Source organism: Orbicella franksi, chromosome 15 (genome assembly GCF_964199315.1).
Source record: "Orbicella franksi chromosome 15, jaOrbFran1.1, whole genome shotgun sequence".
NCBI classification, from domain to species: domain Eukaryota; kingdom Metazoa; phylum Cnidaria; class Anthozoa; order Scleractinia; family Merulinidae; genus Orbicella; species Orbicella franksi.
This window is the reverse complement of record NC_138159.1, coordinates 15524353-15545517: the sequence shown is the minus strand read 5'-3', so window position 1 is coordinate 15545517 and position 21165 is coordinate 15524353. Positions and strand designations below refer to the sequence as shown.

The 21165-nt window shown below is 39.4% G+C and overlaps 2 protein-coding genes across 2 annotated transcripts in view; both read left to right on the top strand.

Moving 5' to 3' along the window:
• Positions 1-9481, top strand: LOC145469251 (protein O-linked-mannose beta-1,2-N-acetylglucosaminyltransferase 1-like). Its single transcript, XM_081452939.1, has 9 exons — positions 1-1278; positions 2742-2812; positions 3114-3293; positions 4213-4531; positions 5207-5475; positions 6641-6814; positions 7281-7348; positions 8060-8353; positions 9157-9481. The coding sequence occupies exons 1-9, from the start codon at positions 1068-1070 to the stop codon at positions 9479-9481; spliced, it is 1911 nt and encodes a 636-aa protein (XP_081309065.1). The 5' UTR covers positions 1-1067.
• A 4910-nt stretch (positions 9482-14391) lies between these two features.
• LOC145469394 (UDP-glucuronosyltransferase 2A2-like) overlaps positions 14392-21165 on the top strand; it is a 15910-nt gene continuing 9136 nt past the window's right edge. Inside the window, exon 1 of the mRNA XM_081453098.1 lies at positions 14392-14832. Coding sequence (XP_081309224.1) covers positions 14674-14832 — 159 coding nt within the window. The 5' untranslated portion in view covers positions 14392-14673. The remainder of the gene's footprint in view (positions 14833-21165) is intronic.

Here is a 21165-nt window from a genome sequence, read left to right as displayed (position 1 = left end):
GTCTTGAAAGGATTTAACACTGAGGTAGCTGAAAATTGGTTAGCTCGAATTTCAGCCGTCTCTCGAAAAGATGTTGTCTTTTCGGGTGTGTTCGCCTCTAGGCTGAAAATTGCTCAAAATTAAAATGTTTAGCTGAGAAATGACATATTTTTCAACTACTAGTCGAGATCCGAGATCTGTAAAATTTACCGATAGGTGAGAACTTGGCTGAAATTCGGATATTTGAGAAATCACGTTTAACCTACAAGGTTGTCCTGTAATCCGTGCCAATCTTCTCCATCCTTAACCATCCTTGTTCCTTTATGGTTTATCATTACCTCTTTGGTTTTTTTTTTCCTATCTTAGTAAACTACTATTTCCATTTTCCCTTCAATTTAAAGGTAATTTTGTATGCGGGCAAAATAACTTAAAATGCCGTGACTGAACTCCCTTCGGCTAACAGGACAAATACCGATTCATCCGTTTTAAAATATGGCCGAGCTGATGAACAGTATCTATTTGTCAGTTTGATGATATTTGTATGTGTTTTATGGCGACCAATAACTCTTGCAAGTAGGATTTCTTTCAAGTAACGTTACTTCGGCAAAGTAAATAAAGCTTCTGAATACATACATTTTCCGGATATGAATTATTCTAAGTACACGTTGAAAAATTCTTCTAAGGAATTAAATTCCGTTACTAAGAAACAACCAAAATTAAAGTTCAATTTTATTTCTACGTCTTTGCTTTTAACATCTATACAAAACCCACCGCCGTTTAGAAGCTTATCTGTTGTTAGGAAGAGGAATACGCAATTATTGGCTATTGAAACAGAACGTCAACTACTTTGGCAAAACAGAGAGACTTTCGTGAAAAGCCTCGGGAAAGTCATATATCCGAGCATTGCGTGAAATTCGCTAATTCTTATCTTCGAGGCAGTTAAAATGCAGCTTCGTAACAGTTCATGATATCTCACCGCCGATTTTACCGAGAATACTATATTCTTGGTCATTGAGAAGGAGTCTTTCAATTAGTTCATCGCAAGAGTTAAAGAAGCCACTCATCGCTGGAACAAGATAATCATCAACATGGTTCTGAAAAGATCGAGTCGCAGTGTCTTCGGCCGCGTAGTAGTTTGGACGCTTTTCGGTTCTGCGGGAATAATCATCGTTTTTAACATGGTTTTCGTTCTTCAAACCGCTACTGAACTGGCCGTATTAAAAAATGCAGGACCAGATAAAACGACATTCCCGTCACTTTTCAAGGAGAAAAGAGCTCAGTATGAACCGACATCCGAAGGTAAGGTTTAACTTTTTCTATTTACTTTTGCTTTTTCCTTTTCATAGAATTAAGATCGTTTTTTGCCCTTTCAGTACAAAGCTTGTGTAGATATCTTCTCCCGGCTTGCCTGACATTTCTTTCAATAAATGTTCCAAAAAATTTAGAGTTACTTAATTCTGATATATTCTGAAGTTTATGCTCTGCAAATTCAATCTTCGACTCGGCTGTATCCTACAACAATCAACGCTTGCAGTGGGGAAATTTGCTGCTAAGCTAGCTGAGTAAATTAATATGTTGTAGATCGTAGACTGATTATATTTTTTTGCAAGTGCTAATGACTATTTCTTTTTAACGATTACCAGAGCGTGTGATGTCCGATCACAAAGATTTTCGATCAGTCACGCGCACAAGCAACGATGGAATACTATATTCAATTTTCATAGTTATTTAAATTTCCTTCTCGCGACTTGTTTTCGCCAGTTTCCCGGATGACCATGGAAATCAAGACAGACTGGGCGAAATACAACTTTTTCGGCAACTTATTGTCACGAGCATTCAAATAGGCCATTGGCCGCTGAGTCAAAACGAGCCTTAATGCAAAATCATTCATATGGAAATGTGTTCTGTCCGCATGTTCATTTTCATGCTAATCAAACTCATTTTCATATGAAAGGTTTTGGACGAAGACTCGTTTTTAAACAGAGGCACAAGCGAACTCGGAAATGGCCTATTCGTATTTCTGATTGGTTCTTAGCGCGGTCCGAAGAAACTATCTCTGAACACGGTCCCGGTAACGCGCGCGCGGTGTGTGTGTGTGTGTAGAAAAGGTCAACAGTTATAAAAGTGATTTGAGAGAGAGAGAGAGAGAGAGAGAGAGAGAGAGAGAGAGAGAGAGAGAGAGAGAGAGAGAGAGGAGCCGCCTTAGGGTCCGTCCGTATAGTGAAAAACTGTGACCTCGGGCTTTAAAATGCATTTTCAAGACCTGGCCTCCGTCTTTCAGTATATGCACAGATCAGCCGACAAATAACATAAAATTAATTGAAGTTCGATGTTTGATTCAGTTATGGAATCCGACTGATTGTATTAGAATTGTATTAGAATTAGCTGATCAAGTTAAGCTGATGTCAGTAACGCTTGACATTTTAGCCTCTGTATATTAGAGGCATGTTGATTCAGAGTGCATTATTATTCTGGTCCCTAACTACGTACGGTTAGTCTTCTGGCATAAGTGGCCCTTCAAGAAGTTTACTTTTCTTGTTGTCGAACGGTATTCAAAAACAGCAGCGTTGTAAGAACTTCGACTCCCAAACATGAAGTGTACCTGCTGAATTAAGAAGATTTTTATCGCTGACTCAAGAGCCACTTAAACACTCATTTTGTTTGAGGGTCGTGCTTAGTATTGAAACAATATATTGATATCATATCATTATTGACAGCATTAGCCACATATACTTTTTGTGTACCTATTATATACCTTGTAGAAACAAAGTTCTTGGAATTAGAAGTATACTCCAGTAAGGAAAATGTAACGCTCACAATAAATGGAAAAAGGGTACGTATTACAGTTTATTACTACGCGTTTTTCTCACCGAATCTTCGCCATTTTGTGGGGCGTGCTTCGGAGACTGGATCAAGATGTCTGCGTTCGTATTCCTCTCCCATCATGCCCTCTTTCACGTCATGTAGCATATACATAAAGTGACCGTACTCGTTAACCAGCGAAGTGAGAAATAATTTAAAAATACTCCTGGTCCTCGCCTCCGCCAGTACACAGAGCTGCCTTTGCAAAACATGACATTTTAGTTCGATAAATTAAGCCTTAAACTAATTGCTCTTTTGCATTGTTCTGTCAGAGGTGGGATACATCTGAAATGTTAATAAGAGGACTAAACGTGGTGGTCTTGAATGAAGTAACAGGTGCCGTGATGTCGAGCAGATGGTATGATACTTATGAATCTGCAGCGGACAGCGGTCTACTTGTGAAATATCTAAAAGGTCTGAGACAAGGAAGAATCGTATGTTTCGCTGTGAAGGTAAGGGTAATAAAATTGCTAATTTTCGTGTTAATTTTTTAGTTGGACAACAAGCACTTTTAGTCAGGGCTTGAGCAAACAAGCACTCGCGGGGAAATACTCCCTTAAATGGGCTCTACTCCGAGATAGGTATGTGCGGCCCCAAAGAATATGGTTTTTTTCAGCCTTTTAGGTTAGAAATAGGGTATCGATATTGGCCATTTTGGTCTCTAATAGGGTATGTCTTTTGCACTATAGTCTTAATTGGGAGTTATTTTTAGAAAAAGCGATCCTATCTAATAAAAGCATATAAACACTCCCTTTAATTAGCATTGGTCTCAACGAGGGAAGTAATTGTAAAGCAGGTCTAAAATAAGTTATTGATTAAAGGGTCAGGTCTTAAATAAGCTATCGAATTTTTGGTCAGGTCATAAATAGGGTAGAGAAAATCGCACGTTTCCTCCACTTGAAAAACTACTGATCGACTCGAAAATTTATCCTGATGACGTATCTTTCCTGTGAGATCCGTGTTTCGCGCTCTGAGCTCGAAACTTTCGTAGCTCGATCGACCTGCAACCACTGACAAAAGTGCAGAAACCCTACCCTATCACGGAACAGAAAGGCAACAATTTACATCCTATCTAAATCCGGGGTATGCAAGCCAAATCCCCCGTGATTCACGCTTTGGTCTCACTTTGAGTGTTCAGGACGAAACGTCATTAGTTTTAGGCGTCAAGTTATCTTTCAGAGTTGCACTCGAAGAAATAATAAAAAACGCTGGCATGTCTATTTAAGTGGTATCTTTTAGAGGTCAAAGAAAGCCCGAACCACACCCAGATTGGTCTTCTTTAGGGTGTAATTCAAATTTTTCGCTAACATCCCCGACCCTTTTATATAGGAATGCTAGAAAGCCAACCTTGTTGAAACCTTTTCTCCCTAGGATGACGCTGCAGCTCGGCTGTCTGAGGAAGCCGTCAGTTATCTGTCAAGTTACGGCAGTTCTTTTGTAAAACAACTCCAGTTCCGCTCTACTTGGGCATTTATTGTGTCAGGAACGCGGAACAATCAACGCATTGTTCACGCGGAGAGCTTTCAGAACCCAGCTACACATGGCAAATGGGCGAATCCTGTTACGATACGCACACTTATTAAACTTCTTCCTGAGAATGTCGTCGAATGTAGCTGGGAAGACACGATAGCGAACAGGAGGAGGAGAGAGTTCTGTGACAAGTACGAGGGTTATGGCGATGTTTGTAGATGTAAGTTGCCCTCATTGATTGTTTTTCGGGGGATGGTGGTATTCGTTAGCGCACGGGACCCAGCGCTGGCTGGGTCACTGTGTTGCTTTCTTGGTCAAGATATTTTGCTTTCCCAGTACCTCTCTCCACTAAGGTGTTATAAATAGATAGGCGCAAACTGAGAGCGCGCCCTAAAAAAATTGCTGGGAGAGGGGAAGGGGTATCCCTCGATATCGACCAATGTCCCATTACATCAGGCTCAGAATAACTAGTTCAATTGTTCTTGATTGAATGTGGGATATCACCCTCCAAAAAGAACATGAGAATCCGATTTTAATTGTTACAATTATGGCCAGCTTCGGGTGATCTTCGGAAGGGAGGTGTTCGGAAATGTTCGGGTAACATTCGTTGATCTTCGGAAGGACTCTGGTAATTCTCGTAAGTGCTGGGAAAACGGCCTAATTACCTTTGGCTATACCTTCGAAAGGCCTCAATTGAACATCAACCACCTACGAAATACCTCTGATGACCATCGATAGTCTTCGAGTTTCTTCCTACTAACCTCGGATATCTTGTAATTTGGTGTTTCAAATTTGGTGTTTCTCTGATTTTTCACTCCTTTTTAGCCAGTCAGACTCAAGTGATTTGTTCAAGTGTATTATTGCAGAAGTAACAGTTTATCTTTTCCAATTTTAGGTGAAGATCCAGTATCTATAGAACTCAACCCACCACCTTTTCTAGATGGAAGGCGCTTTCAACTCCCAATAGCGGTTATGGCGAGTAACAGACCGAGTTACCTACTGCGCATGCTTCTAGGTCTGCAAAAGGTTGAAGGACTGGACCCGAGTATGATTACTGTCTTTATTGATGGTTTCTGGCCTGAGCCGGCCTCGGTTACCAGGCTCCTTGGAGTCAAACTTGAACAGCATGCTGGTGTTAGCCGGCTCAACGCCAGAATTGGTCAGGTACACATTCATTACCGTCTTATAAAATAGCCTCTTCGAAATATTGCGCATTATATTCATTCAACCAAATATTTTGAACCCAAAGGAAAATGAATTTTCCAACTTGGAGACCATCCCTCAAAAATGTCCCCTTTTTGACTCCTGAAAAATACCACTTAAAACGGAATAGACTTGATTACCAGCCGCTCTTCAGGAAAGGAGCCCGCACCAGTTGACCGGACTCGAGAGACCTGCGGGAATTGAACCTGAAAATAGAGTGTTTCTTATATCATTATTTCTTCGAGTGCACCCTTAAAGATACTTCGACAGCTTAAAATGGCGGCGCTTCGTCATCAACATCCTATGTGAGACCACAATCCTTGATTTACACTCCTAAGCGATACCACAACCATCCCCGACCTTTTCATACGGAAGTCCCATCCCAGGAGGTTAAGTAACGCTTGATTTAAAGAATGGCCAAATCAAACTATCAAATCTTGTGTTCCTCGTCATTTCTTAGGAAGTTGTCGTTACTTTTTCAGGTAAATAACAAACCCAGACTTTATAATGAATTGCCTCTCACAGCCAACGTGTTTTCCAGTTAAAACAGCACAAGCCGTTCTGAATTCACTCAGATATAACGGAAAGTGAAATCAATTCCAAAGAGCCTTCTACTTCGGTGCGATATCTAACCAGACAAACTGACCTTGAAATACATCACTTTTAGCTCGTAGAGATAAACGATCTGGTAAAATAAAACCGGAGGCTTTTAAATTTGTATTGCACAGTGTACAAGGAAAAGCTCCGAAACACCCCTGAATGAATCCCTCTGTAATGAAAGTCTCCCGCAAGCGGGTGGGGGGGGGGGGGGAGGGAGGGGGGTACAGTGTTCCCTTGATCCTTGAAAAGTTTACTCTTTCCCCCTTGTTCGCTATTAATAAATTCTATGGCTTCCTAACTTTTTGTGTTAAAGTTCCCTTAATAGTGAGATATCTCTTGTTCCCTCGAATTAATCCCCAAAATATTCCTTGTTCCCTTGAAATAAATGATCATGTTCCCTCGTTCCTCAAAACCCCTGGGAGGCCCTCCTCCTAAATGAATCGCTCTGTGATCACAGCTATATGGGGGATTTCTTTGCTGCTTCCTTTGAAGATCTTTTTAAGATGCTTTTTCTCTTGTTTTTCAGCACTACAAGAAATCTATTATTGATTCATTTGACCAGCATCCCGATGCTAACTTCTTATTACTTCTGGAGGAAGATCTCGATGTGTCTGTAGATATTCTCAGCTACTTCAAACAGCTTTTGCCGGTCTATGAAAACGACGAAAGTGTCTACTGTATATCAGCTTGGAACGATCAGGTAAGGATGAAACCGGTTTGACTGCATCTTAAACCTGCTTGTACAGTGGTCTTTTTTTCATGCTCAGTGTCGCTCGGCGCTCAAGGGACGAATGAGACTGGACCCGACAAATCCATAGTGTTGACGTACTTTACTTTACCTGCGCGTAGAAGTCAATAAATAGGTCCGCAGTGCGTACACGTTATTATCTTTTGAAGTGGTAAACACTATGCTATTGTAGGTAACGTAGTTAACGTGACCATAGTGTGAGTAATTTATATACAATAGGCCGACGAGGCGTATATGTGGCTACTGCGCCTTTGTAACCATCATGAGGATTTCCCCGTTCAGTTGCTGAAGGAAGTAATTAAAAGGCCAGAGATGATCGATGTCAAAATAAATCACCAGGTAGCTTGACCTGCTAATTCAATATAGAGGATTCAGTGATCTGTTGTTAATCCTGGACCTGTACTTATTTGCACTTTAGGGTTATGATCATGTCTGTCGTGACCCCGCCATGATGTACAGAGTAGACACTATGCCAGGTTTAGGATGGTAAGTACGCATGCGCGTCCATCAGCATTCATCAGTTGTAACCTTATATTCATTAGAGTCCGATTCTAGCAAGTGTTTATTGCATGGTGGCGTAAGGGGGACAATAGATGGGATCCTAGTCCATCACAGAAGGTCTCCCAGCGTTTTCACAAGTTGTTCCAAAAAATGTCCGCTACTCATTTATTTGAGGCACTCCTTGTCAGAGTGAAATTTTTGTTATTCATAGCGGGTGACACGTAAAACTTAGGTTATTACAAATTCATTATACCTGCTAGGGGCGGATCTAAGTTACATGGTGGCTAATTTCCGAAACAACAAGTACCTAGGGCGCAAGCTTCTAGAGGGATCCGGGGTGATGCTCCCTCAGGAAATGTTTTAGATTTTAACTCCCTTAAGTCCCCTTTAGTTCCTGGGTTTCTGAGATATTCTGAAAAATCTGAGAGATTTCCGTAACACCGTGGAAACCGGTACGGATAATTAAGCCAGAAAGCCGTAGCAAAATCTCAAACCTTATGATTACAGAGCTGTTTTATTCATATATCCTTAATATAAGCAGAGGATCCCTTCATAAAAGAAGTTTCAGGAGTGTACACCTCTCTGTTGGTAGATACAGGTTAACTAAAAATGGTTTTGCGGACCCGAAAGGTTTCCGGGGCTTTCGAGAAACGGAGTCCCTGGCCTGCAAATAATTTATTGTGTGAATTCTTTCAGGGTGTTGAGTCGCAAGCTGTTTAAAAATGAACTAGAGGCGAAATGGCCGAAACCAGATGAATTTATTGACTGGGACATGTGGATGAGAGCTTCATTCAACAGAAAGGGTCGCGAATGTATTATACCGGATATCTCTCGTACTTATCACTTTGGAGGTAAGGGGCTCAATGTTGGTGGTCTTATGCAAGCCCTCTACTTTGAGAAACACACCCTTAACACAGAACCACACGTTAAACTGGACGTGGAAAAGATGTACAAAGACAACTACGAGAAGGAAATCGAAAACCTTCTTAGGTGAGTCGAGAGGGACTGGAAAACAGAGTAGCGCACTAGATTGTCTGGGATTGTTTTAGTAGTATCTAAGTTGGCCTATGATGGGTTAGTGGCAGACCATGTGACTTTTGACGTGTGTGGGTGACTTGGCCGGTAGAGGCACACTTTTTTTTCAACCCTTTTACGCACTAGAAAACATTTTTTCGGGACGTGTGATTGCATGTGTTTTTCTTTCCAGCAGTGGTCTTGTGCATCAGTTGTTTTTTTGGTACAAGAATGCTTGCAAGCTATTAAATTCCAAAAACACTCATCAAAATAAATAAAAACCCACTCAAAAAAAACCCCAGGGATTTTAGCAGAATAATATGTGAATATGGGTTACATGCCTTATATGCAAAATGAACTTCTTCCTCACCGAGTGCGAGGGTCGTACTAGGGAATAAAATATTGGCCCGAGGTCCTTTGTGTACTGACCGAGCGCAACGAGGCTCGTTCAAAAAATATCGAGGACCAATATTCCTCAGTACGGATCGAGCAAACTGGGTTGGTAAGTAGTATATTATTAAGCACTTGGGCCATGCTTGTTTTTTAAATTTGCCGGCGGGCTTTCGAAAACAAGAAATACACGGATTATGACCGTTTCCATGGAAACAGTCCGTCTGGTAGAATCCCGATCAGGAACGAACCAATCAGAACGCTCAGATTTATCCCAAGACTACCTTTCCGTACAGTCAAAGTCGATAAGCTCATACATTTTCTTCAATATAGTAAATATTTTCCGTGCCACGGTAATGATTGTTATATACCTGTGTTCTCTTTAATAGCAAAGCCACGATATTGGATGTCTCTCAGATCTCTTGCTTAAAGATAAAAGACTTAATTTCCGACACGCAGGATGGATTGTTCGTGTTCTATATTAGAATGGATGCGATTGCTGATTTCACTACTTGGAACCACTTAGCAACCTGCCTGCGCATGTGGGATTTGGATGCCAGGGGATTCCACAACGGCATGTGGAGATTTTGGCTCAAGAAAAATCACGTGATAGTAGTAGGGTGTCCGGCATCAAAGTACTGCACTCACAAACCAGAGAATTTAGAACCTCTTTATATTCCAGAAACGGTTAAAAGACCAATGAACGACGAATGAGTCCCGACCTTGGTTTTTAGTTTTACTTTAATTTGGGTTCAATGTTTTTCAGAATAACTGCAAAGAAAATCTAAGAGATCAATGAAATCTCCACGCGAGAAAACAATGTGAAATTCCAAGCTAACAGGCGGCCTTCCCCTTTGGAAACAGTATCTTATGAAATTTGAAAAACAACGAAAACTTCCCTCTTGTAGTAAACGTACGTAAACCGAATGCAAGCCTATGAACAAAAAAACATACATTTTTTTCCTCCTGTAGAGATTGTTCCGTATTTTGTCGTTGAAGCATTTTCACTGAAATTTGATGACAGTGCAAGTCGAGTGTTTTACTAACAACCGCGAAAAACAATAGTAAACTTGGTAGACAACTGACTATGTCATTCTACTGACGTCACATCACGTGCGACAAAAACACACATAAATACGGATTGTTACAGCTACCTGGCGGTCGCTTAGTAGACTCTGCCAACACACACAGACCAGCTGTGAGAAAATGGCAAAATCGATCGTGAACGAAAAGCTAGGAGAACACTTGTTGCAGATTCCTGTTCAGGCAAAAGGTCGCTGTAGCAGTGCATCCGACATCCCTGAGGATTCACCAAAAGAGACAACACCTCAGATTCCCAAACGACCATGAAGCGAATCTCATCTGACAGAGGCGAACGCACAGAGTAAGGCTACATTGAGTCGCCGAGGCCATTTCCAAACGTTATACAGCTTGAACGAGCACTTCAACGACTTTGACAGTACGCGGAGGCCGACGGAACAAGACAAGGATTTGTTCTAGGAAGAAATGCGGTCCCTGGGGATAGACATCTTCAAACCACTAGATTTCTATGAAATCTTGTTCGGCAAAATGAAGATTACTAACAACGAAACTTCAAGTGAGCATTGTGACAGACAGTAACTATCACCTCATAGAAATCGTGAGCGAATAATCTATTTGTGTTAGTAGAATTCTGGCTAAAATTTCCTTTTAATGATAATTTCCAATTATTTCTCCACGTAGTATTGCGTGTATTTCAAGCCTTCGAAAAGTCGCGCAGAGTGACTTGAAATCGTTTGCAGTTGTATACGCGCGTATCAGTTTTTTTCAACTATTTTGATATTTTAACGTCAACAAACCGTAAATGCCCTTTTTCAATCTTCTCAGGAAATTAATTATCCATTTGTTTCTAAAAGTTATCCTGAAACTTCGGAAAAACGAGAAAACGTCGCCATTTCGTGGACGGCCTGAGACACTGCACTCTTTTCAATAATAGTGCAGGATAGCTTAGCCAATCAGATTTTAGCATGCATTCGCATTAGTATAATGAGTAGAATTCTTATCATAGTTCTTAAGCTTACCGAAAATGCTGTATAACAAATACTATGAAATACTTTGTGCGTAAAACGCTTACTGATAATGTGTATGAACTTTGAAATAAATGCTTGCTCGAAAAACGGTTGTAGAATTTCTGTTGTCTCATAACGAGAGTTCTAACTGGGAAACGCTGAATTGACCAAAAGGTAATATCCATGCAGGTCAAATATAAAGTCTGTTTTCATTCTGTCGATCCGAAAATTCCGTTGGTTCAAACATTGCTGTTCTCGCCAGTCAAGGCTGTAAGAGCTTAGCTTATGCATGTCTTAAGTGTTACACTGATTGAACTATTTACTGTGAATCGATCATGAAAGACAAGACCGGATAGAAGCAAATTTACTACATGTAACAAAATCCAAACCCTTGAATATCAGGGGTTTGCTTTTCCGTGTGCACACAAATGTTTCACTGAATGAGGTCAGGGGCGGATCCAGGATTTTTCTTAGGAGGGGTGCACCAGTAAGGAATGGCGTAACCGACTGGTGAAGTAAACAGATTTTAAAAGCGAATATGAAGAAGAAGGCTCCATCTCAGGCGGGGGAAAGGGGGGGGGGTGTAGGGGGAGGTACGCATCCCCTGCACCCTCCCCCTAGATCCGCCCCTGGAGGTAATGACTGAATTAGCGGTGAGAAAATTACTGACTGTGTACTTTGTCTTTTTGTTAAGTGACTGATTGTTGGAAATTATTAACTGGAGAAATTATCAAATGGACGTTGCGTAGCCGAGTGGTTAGGGTTCAAGCTGTTTCAAGCACATCTAGCTCTGTTCAGGGACCAGTGATCGATAAGGTACATATTATCATAACTATTGCTGCAATCAATGACGCAAATTGGCAATTAGCAAAGGTGAAAATGACGCCACAACCTAATTGTCGGCAATGAAACACTACTTAATTACTCATTAGTGTCAAGGATTGTGAAATTGAAATCGCCTGACCCTAACTAATGACGGAAGAAGTTAATTAGCGCTGATGAAAACAACCATGCATTAGTTTCTTGTTTGTGTCCGGTTTGAGGGATTGGAATCAATTTACTTTTATGACGCAATAACTTAATTAGCGGTGATGCAAAGCGCTAACTAGTTTCTCGCTAGTGGTGTTGATTATGTGATTGAAACAATTCAACTTTAACCAATGACGGAATAACTAATTGGTGGATAAGAAAACGCTAATTACTTTATGTGTATGGCCAAGTCACTAATTATCTGACGAAAATCATGATCATTCAAGAACTGTGATTTTACCCAACGACGCAATAACTTCTCTCGGTGAAAACAACGCAACTTAGTTTTTCGTTAGTCTCGATCGAGAGATTAGATATTGGTATACTGAAATTGAAACCGCTTCAATTAGACTAATTACGAACCAACTTAATTTATGGTTAGAAAGCGCTGATTATTTCATCTGATATGATGTTTTCGATAACTCGATTGTAGGAAATTATGTAACAACTATGGTTTCACATTGATGACGCAATAACTTAATTAGCGGTGAAAAAAACACTAATTAGCTTATCTGTGTTGTGTAACTCTATGTCGGCAGTTTTATGATTGCGAAAGTTGTACTAAATGACACAATAACTTAATCAGCGATGAAGAAAGCGCTAATTACATCATTTGTTGTGTTGAGTAACTTGTTATCGGAAATTATTCGATTTCCATCATTTTACATGACGCAAAAACTTAATTAGCGGAGTGAAGAAGAAACACTAATTAGTTTAATTAACTGCAGCAATAAATTTTTAATGATTGTCGGAAAGGTTTTGATAATTATGGTTTTACCTTATGACGCAATAACCTATTTAGCGGTGAGAATAACGCCAATTATTTTCTTGTTAGCATTGAATTACTAATTATCGGTAATAATGTGATTGAAATCGCTTTACTTAATGACGCAATAACGCAATTAGCGGTGAAGCAAACGCCAATTAGTTTGCCTTGAAAGTTGAGCAACTCATTGTCGGAAATTAAGTGATTGCTACTGTTTCACTTAATGATGTAATGACGTCATAAGCGCTAATTATCACTAATTATCGGACGCTACGTGACTACGTGATTACTATCATAATCAAAACTATAACAAAATTCTCGAACGTGATTGGTTATCAGCAGCCCGATTTGAGCATTAATTGGACAGTATACGTGTCATGCTTGTAATCGGACAGTAGGCGTCATTTTGCGCGTGCTGTTGTGGTGCACTTTGTTGAGTAAACTGCTGTGTTTTTGAGCATTCATAACGCGTTTAATCGTTCAGCGATCAATCGATGGTTTGTTCGTTCCTCGAATTTTGTCATAGTTTTGATTAATTGGTAACAGGACATCGTGTCGTCCAATTCAGTCTGTAATCATACCTGTGATTAACAAATCGGACTCCCGCTTCGCGGTCGTCCGATTTTGTTAATCACTTGTATGATTACAGACCGAACTGGACTCCACTCAGTCCTATTACCATTGTTAACTGTATTAGTGGTTAATTGGCTTGTCGTTTGTGCTGAATAACGTGTTGGGATGATTGTCATGGTTTAAAAGTCTAATGAACAATAATTTAGACATTGCTTTCATTGAGTCCAATGTGTTCATAAAAGTAAAATAAACATATTCTGAAGTTTCGAACGAATCGGGCGAAGCATTTCGGAGATACTGGAATGTTAAAATCACCGTTTTTTATCCTTCATAATAGCCTGCGAACAGGCTCCCTGTAAGGACGGCTCACCGGGAGCCTGTTCGCTGGCTTGTACCTTCATAATCGTAGAGCGGTCGGGAGACAGTTGTCGGATAATTGCCGGAAATAAAACTTGTGACGTCACCATTGGTGAGCTCAAGAAATGCGGGATATTTGAATCTGTTTTGGTTTCAAGTTCACAGTTACCCTGGGTACCAGAAGGTTTTTCTCGCGCGGCAGACGGAAATACTTCGTTTCGCTTCGGCGCCGAAACCGCGCAAGAAAAACCTCTGGCACCCAGGGTAGTTCACAGTGAAATTCAGACGAAAAACCACTCAAAATCCAAAGTTAGCACTTTCAAGTTCACCCAGGACCCAAAACTTAAAAGAGAATGGCTTATAAAAATGAAAAGAGAATGCTTTACGCCCTCGAAGCATTCGCGCGTTTGTGCAGAACACTTTACTAAGACAGCTTCGAACAAAATATTGCGGTAAGGAGTTTGTTGGGACCATGTCGACTTGAACTCAAGAAAGACGCGGTACTAACGATTTTAAACTTCACTAGCCGGTAATTGGACAGAAAAAAAAAAAAAAAACGACGAAATAAACTTTATGCTGATACAGAAGACTGGTACTTGTTTTAACAATGAACTGAACAACGAAATATCATCGACAGGAAATTAGCATCTTTCTTATTATAATGCATGCATGCATCTATTATTTAAATATATAGTTATTAATTCTAAACACAATATGATCACCATTTTTACAGCTAACCATTTTTACAGCTACCAGTTTCGCTGGTTGTTTTTGACCGATTCAAACATTTGTTACTAACATTTGTTATTAACTTCAACGACTGCAAAAATACTGTGGCATCGTATCAGAATGAAGTCTTGTCGCCAATATTCGTCAAACCCCACTGAGCAATGGCAAATATTTAATTTCCACGACGAGTCACAAAATGTTTCTATCACACACCAAAAACATTATATCACTCCGTAAATAACCAATTCGTCGTAAAATTACAACTCAATAAAGAAGTTCCAAAGCCAGCATAAACATTTTCAAGTTGCGTGATGTCGAGATCCACCCCAGGGCCTACGATGACGTCAGTTTGAAAATTCGTTGCACGCTGCGGGACTGCATGAGCAAACAAAACAAAGCAACTGATGAAAGAAATGGCGCCCTTGTTACTTGTTGTTGTTTCGCTTGTGACGGTGAACTCTGCTTTGGCGGCCAGAATTGCAGGTTTTACCGAAGCGCCTTCGGGATCTCACTATTTCGTGGTGAAGAAAACAATGGAAGAGTTATCGTCACGGGGACATGAGGTTTGTAAGCCGGCATTTTTAATTCTTCACTTTTCGCTCGCTAAGATCACGTAAGGTGCTTGAGGTACACAATGCCCTCCATTTCGAAGTTTTTCGACCACTGATCCGTTGTAGTATATGTATATGCTATTTGCCAGCTGGGAGGTCCGTATAGTGAAAAACTGTGACCGAGGTCGTGAAAATGCTGCGGCCGAAGTCAGCATTTTCAAGCCCGACGGGTGGTTCACACTTTTTAGTCTTTGACATCAGATAGTACGCAGCTCTTACAAGGTCTCTTCTGATTGGCTCGATCAAACAATCGGAAACAATAGGGTACTTAAAATTCAAAATGGCGGATGATAATCGCGAAGCGCGAAAGTGATCAGAATGAGTTGTTTTGGAGCGGTATGTTTTCCTCTTCAGTTTTTAAAAGCCTGGCAACGGTTAATCTATAAACAAAGAATTATAACAGGTTTGCATCGCGTTTCCATTTTGGCGTTTTTGCGTTTTAAGCGCAGATTTTCTCTACGCATTACGCGTTAAGGATTATTGAAGCAGATTATTTTCCACGAATTATCAAACAACACTAAATATGAAACTTATTTGCAGATGATTCTTGCAAATGTTACCAGAAGTATTATTTTAGTTTAAGTAAGCTTACATTGTGAGTACAAACATAGTAGAATTTTAAGCTATTATTTATCCCAAGTAACTAAATGAATAATATTCGATCGCATGTAGTGTTTGGAGGTTTTTATCAAATAATACACTTCATCAAGAATTAAACGCTACAAAATGTAAACAGAATTTCCAACACAATTCTAGCTTAAACCCCGCTTGTTTAAAAATTTATGGCATTTTCTCTGCAGAGGGTAGAACACCAACTTCATTAAAGTTGATGATTAATTTTTCATCAAAGTGTAAAGCCTTGCTCAATCCTTAGGAATTACTGATCACTTCAAAGAACATCATAACAAAATAAATGCAAACAAATAATATTAAATCAAGATGGGGATCTTTTATAAAGTAGCTAGCCAAGTTTTTGTAAGGCTTTTAATTTACCAGATCAGTAATTTTTTGTCATTTATGGTGCTGTCTTGTTGGAGAGTTATATCAAAATCATTGAAAATCAGCTTAAATTTTCACAGGGTTGTAACACCAGATACAGCTTTCTGTTCATGAAATCATTCTTTTGGACACCTGCATAATAAAGATGCCTTCCTTTTATGGATAATTTACAGAGGCAGGTCCAGAGATGTTCAGGGAGGATGGGTGAGGGAATTTTTTCAGCCATAAGGGGGGGACCTACCCTTGGTAAATATAGGCAAATTCATTGCTGTAGACACCTCTATGATAAAGACACCTCCTTTTCATAGATAATTCATAAAGGCAGGTCCAGAGATGTTCAGCGGGGGAGGGGGTGGTTGAGGGAATTTGTTCAGCCATAAGGGGAAACCTACCCCAAATATTGCTCTAATTAGCTCTAATTGTAAGGATGTCGAATACCTTCTTCCACTGATGGGTCTGTTTGAACAGAGTGACCTTATTAACTTTGCTCAGATTTGACTGTCTATTTTATTTGTTATTTAATTTGTTTACAGCAGTTTTCGATTGAGTGTTGTAAAACCAAAACCAAACAGTTACTTACCAGTGAGACTAATCAGCCAATCTAAAACCATTGCAAAACCAAAGCCAAAGTTATTGCCTGATTACTTTTGCCACTCAATTGAAAACCACTCTATTATATTTAATATTTAATTTGTTTTCTGGTTCAGTCTCCATTTTGTGATCAAATGCCCTTGTCCCTATGTACTAAGCTGGGCGTTAACCAAGGCATTTTCTCATGAATACTGAAATTAGGTAAAGTAAATTTGTAGTAACTTTGTACTGTTAAGTTTGATGCAATGAATTAATTTTAAAAAATGTGAAAAGAAACCAAGGTTATATAAACAAAGCCGCTTAAGCTTAGCTTTCAAACTGTTTATTCTAAATAGAAACCTGATGCAATTTTAGCAATTCATAGACATAATGTCTGAGCAGAGCAAAACCTAAGGTGGGCAGTAACATGATAGTATTCAGTGAGGGATGTTCCACAAGTATTTTGATGTCCATTATTTCCAATACTTTGTATGGCAAATTCCCTTGCATTTTCATTTGGCAGGATTTTTTCCACCAAGTTCTGCTTCAAATTTAGTTTCTAAGGTTTCTGATATGGACAAACCAGTTTGATGTCTGCCAGTTAACTCTGGTGCTCTGGTGCTTGAGGGATTGGATATGAGGACTTTGCAGACGAGCTCCCAGTTGAGGATCTTGGAGGATCTTCTTTCCTTACTATCACTACAACTCCATCCTCAGGACTATCTTAATTTTTGTCTCACTTTATCGTCATCATCTGCTCTCATCACGTCAGTAGGCACATAAGGCTGCCATGGTCTCAATCCAACACGGTCCTTTTTGCGCACCCGGCCTTGTTACTTCGTTTCTACGCAGTCTTTCCCCAAGTGGTCTCGGTTCTCCCTCTCGCCCTTCTTCCTGCTGGTACCTATCCCAATGCTGTGAAGTAGTCAGTCATTTACGCTCTGTCTCCTTAGTACTTGTCCTAACGAACTCAGTCCTTGTCCTAACGAATTCTACCTTCTACATCACACCTTGTAATTTACGTCGTCAATTTTAGTGGATGTTTTTAAAATTATTTGAGGGGAGGGGGTGTATACACTGTTCATCAGTCGTTGATTAACTGGTGGTTGTCGAGAAGTTATTTTCAATTGGCAGTTGTAATGCGTTTAAGTGGCCGTCCCCGTTGTGGACAGGTGGCTGTTGTGAATGTATGGACTGTCCGCTGGGACAACAAAAAGTGAATGTTGTTAGAGAGGGGGCCGTTAGAGGAGGTTCAACTGTAATCATGCTGTTGTTTGGTGTTGTAATTGCGTCCTGAACACCTCACTGACTGACAAACAGTGTTAGGTACTTTTCTATGTCGATGTTGGTTAACGTATTCTAGTACTAGCCCTACAAATTAAATTCATTAAATTGCAGTCCAACCTTTTCCAGCAATTCTATCTTCAATGTATCATTTAGTTTCCTGAGAATTTCATCCTTTCTGAGAATTGGATTGATTCCAAATTTACCTCTAACCTTTTCCAGTGTTTCCACCCACTTGTTCTTAAACTGTCCTGTGTTTCTTTTTGGCTTATCCAAATGATCCGACACGTACAATATCAGATGAAAGTTTTCCAAAAGCATGTATGCTCCCATTTTAAAAGTAAAACACGGCATTAGAAAAGAGAGCTATACTCCATTTCAAGAAACCATTCACAAGGGATTCTGAGTGCCTCGGTTAGAGAGAAATTTTCGTTTGCTTCACTATGATGGCAGGCAATTTAAAGCCAATTTTAGCAGCCAGACAACACAAAGCTTAGAAACATTTAAATGCCTAGGGTTGTCCAGGTGCGTCAAAAAGCCCACCAAAGTGCTTGATGGAAGTCGAGTCAAAATAAATATAATATAAAACTGGCATAAATCAAGACAAACATGAAAGACAAAAAAACAGTATCTTTAACACTTGAGAATAAAAAGCAGCAATATTAAAGAATGACGTTTCGACGACTCCATAAGTCATTCTCAAATTCAAATAAGATACGTTATGTGAGTTCGTTATATAGTGAATGTACATGTGAACGTCTCAGTGCATATGATTAAGAGATAAAAATAATCGATGAATAAAAATAAAAATACAAAGTGTGGTGCGCTTGAACTGTCAAATAACTGTCATTGTTCGTTAACGAACAATGCGTTGTTTATGAATACAAATGTGATCTGTGCTACGCAGATTATGTGGGCTATACATGCCGACCGGCGTCGACAAAACAGGGATCGGACCGGATCACGGATCGGATCACGGACCGGATCACGGATCGGATCACGGATCGGATCACGGATCGGATCACAGAAAAAAAAAAGGTTTTAAAGAAAAAAAATCCCAAACAAAATCAAATCGTTTATAAGATAATAATAAATTGTTCCGTTAATATATGAACAATTAACATTTGATTGACGTTTGATTTCGTAAATACCTTTTGATTGACATTTAGCCGCGTAACCGATACGGTCAATTGATCTTTGAGCTTGGATAAGTTAGTTTTTGTCGCAGATATTTTCACTGTGAACACGTTCGTTGCTGACCTGTTTCGCTGACCCGTTTTCTGCTGTTTTCAAATCTGTTTATCTGTTTCCTGACCTGGACAAACCGTAAAACAATTTGATTGGACATCGTCAAAAAAGTAAGTTTAGTACTGTAACTCAGGCTTAAAACAATGTAACTTAGGTTTGCGTTTATATTCCGATCGCCTGTTTGGTTTCTCAATGGAATTTTGTATTACCTCTTTAGATCGAATAATCTTGAATCCTGGAATAAATTATACGATTGGCGTATCCCAGTTAGATTGTCTGTTTGGTTTTTTACGGAACCATAAATAAAAAATAAAAGTGGAAGACTAAAATATGTTAAATGAAAATAAGAATCTCGAATTTGACGCAATAACATATTAATTACAGAGAATGACAAGAGGTCATTTAAAAAGCCAAATAGCCGCTTAATTTACAATGAATTTAAATTGTAATGAACAGGCAGATGTAGTTATATTTGAACGTTAGTTGGCTCGACGCTTGCGTGAATCTCCCATTCGCGGTTTTGAAATTGTTGTTCGTATCAGTAGCTAATTCTCGGCTACATTTTCCTGTCAGATGTGAGCGTTACAGTTGGCGTTACAGTTAATGAGAAAACTTACGTACGAAAACTCATGGACATGGCTTGCTTTAATGGAGCTACGTCACGATTTGCGCGTCTTGAAAAAACTAGCCTAGTTTTTCAAGTTCGTCATTTGCAGCCCTCGTTAATCTTTGCCATCCTTAACAATCCTCATTCCGTTTTGATTTGTTCTTGCCTCTTAAGTGTTTTCTGTCCTAGAACACGATCATTTTAAGGTTTTATTCTATTTAAAGGCAACTCTTTACGACCCTAAAAATGACTCTCCGCATCTAAGTCTTACTTACTCACTTAATTACTTACTTACTTACTTACTATAAAAATCGTGACGTAACTCCTAAAATGTTGTTTATTCTCGGGTTGCGTTATCGTTCACACTATCGATGTCATTCCTATAATTTTTTGTAAAACAGCTATATTTCCTTGAAATACAACTGGTTTGTTTCGTTTTATTCCAGTGCGAAATACCGTATTCCAAACTCACATCCGTGTAAAAGTATAGACTTGTCTCAAAAACGGAAATTGTTTGAAATCATCAGGTGTTTAATTTTTTAGTGTTTTTAGTTTTTGTGTTTCGATTCATACGTTCGTCCTATTATTAACATGCTGACTCGTTTTATGACAGTTTACCTTTGATGCAAGTGAATATACGAAATATCATTTATCTGAACTGCGGAGAAAGATATGAAGACATGACTGATCATCGCAATTATACACACAACTTAAGCAGTCGTGAAATTAAAGCCTGAAAAAAATTCAGGCCTGAACGGGACTCGAACCCATGACCTCTGCGATACCGGTGCAGTGCTCTACCAACTGAGCTATTAAACCAACTGGGAGTTGGTCACATTGTGAGCTCGTAATATACCTGTAGATGGTGAAGAGTACAAGTGAATATACGAAATATCACATAGTTAAACTGCGGAGAAAGATATGAAGACATGATTGATCATCGCAATCAAAACCCAACAGCCTCAAAAAAAGTTCATCTGTGACCAGCTCCCAGTTGGCTTGATATTATAAAAGAATAAAGGAATATCACACCTGAATTAAATAAAACGTTCTGCTCACAGTAGTCACTCTAGTGTAATTTGCTCAACAAAATTTTGATTTTTGCATTTTTTTTCCTTGATCCGATCCGTGATCCGGTCCGATCCAGGTTTGTCGACGCCGCATGCCGACACCTATTTCAGCGCATTAATGAGCATAAGCATTCTGTCATTGGTAAACACCTGCGGGACGTACACAATCTGAGGAACAAAGATCTCCGTGACCAATTTACAATCCTCAAGAAATGCCGTCGGAAACTGGATTGTATAATTTATGAAATGTTCTTCATCAAAAACAAAAAACCAACACTTGACACTCAATCTGACTCCGTTAAAGCAAAACTTTTTATTTGACAGTTCAAGTGTACCACGCTTGGTATTTTTATTTTTATTCATCGATTATTTTTATCTCTTAATCATATGCACAGAGACCTTCACACGTACATTCACTATATAATGAACTCACATAACGTATCTTATTTGAATTTGAGAATGATGGCATGGAGCCGTCGAAACGTCATTCTTTAATGGTCTCTAATA

Bases quoted from the DNA above. Each gene is read 5' to 3' on its own strand.
- LOC145469251 (XM_081452939.1), top strand. From the start codon at position 1,068: ATGGTTCTGAAAAGATCGAGTCGCAGTGTCTTCGGCCGCGTAGTAGTT. The intron at 3,294-4,212 runs GTAAGGGTAATA...TTTTCTCCCTAG, and splicing joins TCGTATGTTTCGCTGTGAAG to GATGACGCTGCAGCTCGGCT. The intron at 5,476-6,640 runs GTACACATTCAT...CTTGTTTTTCAG, and splicing joins TCAACGCCAGAATTGGTCAG to CACTACAAGAAATCTATTAT.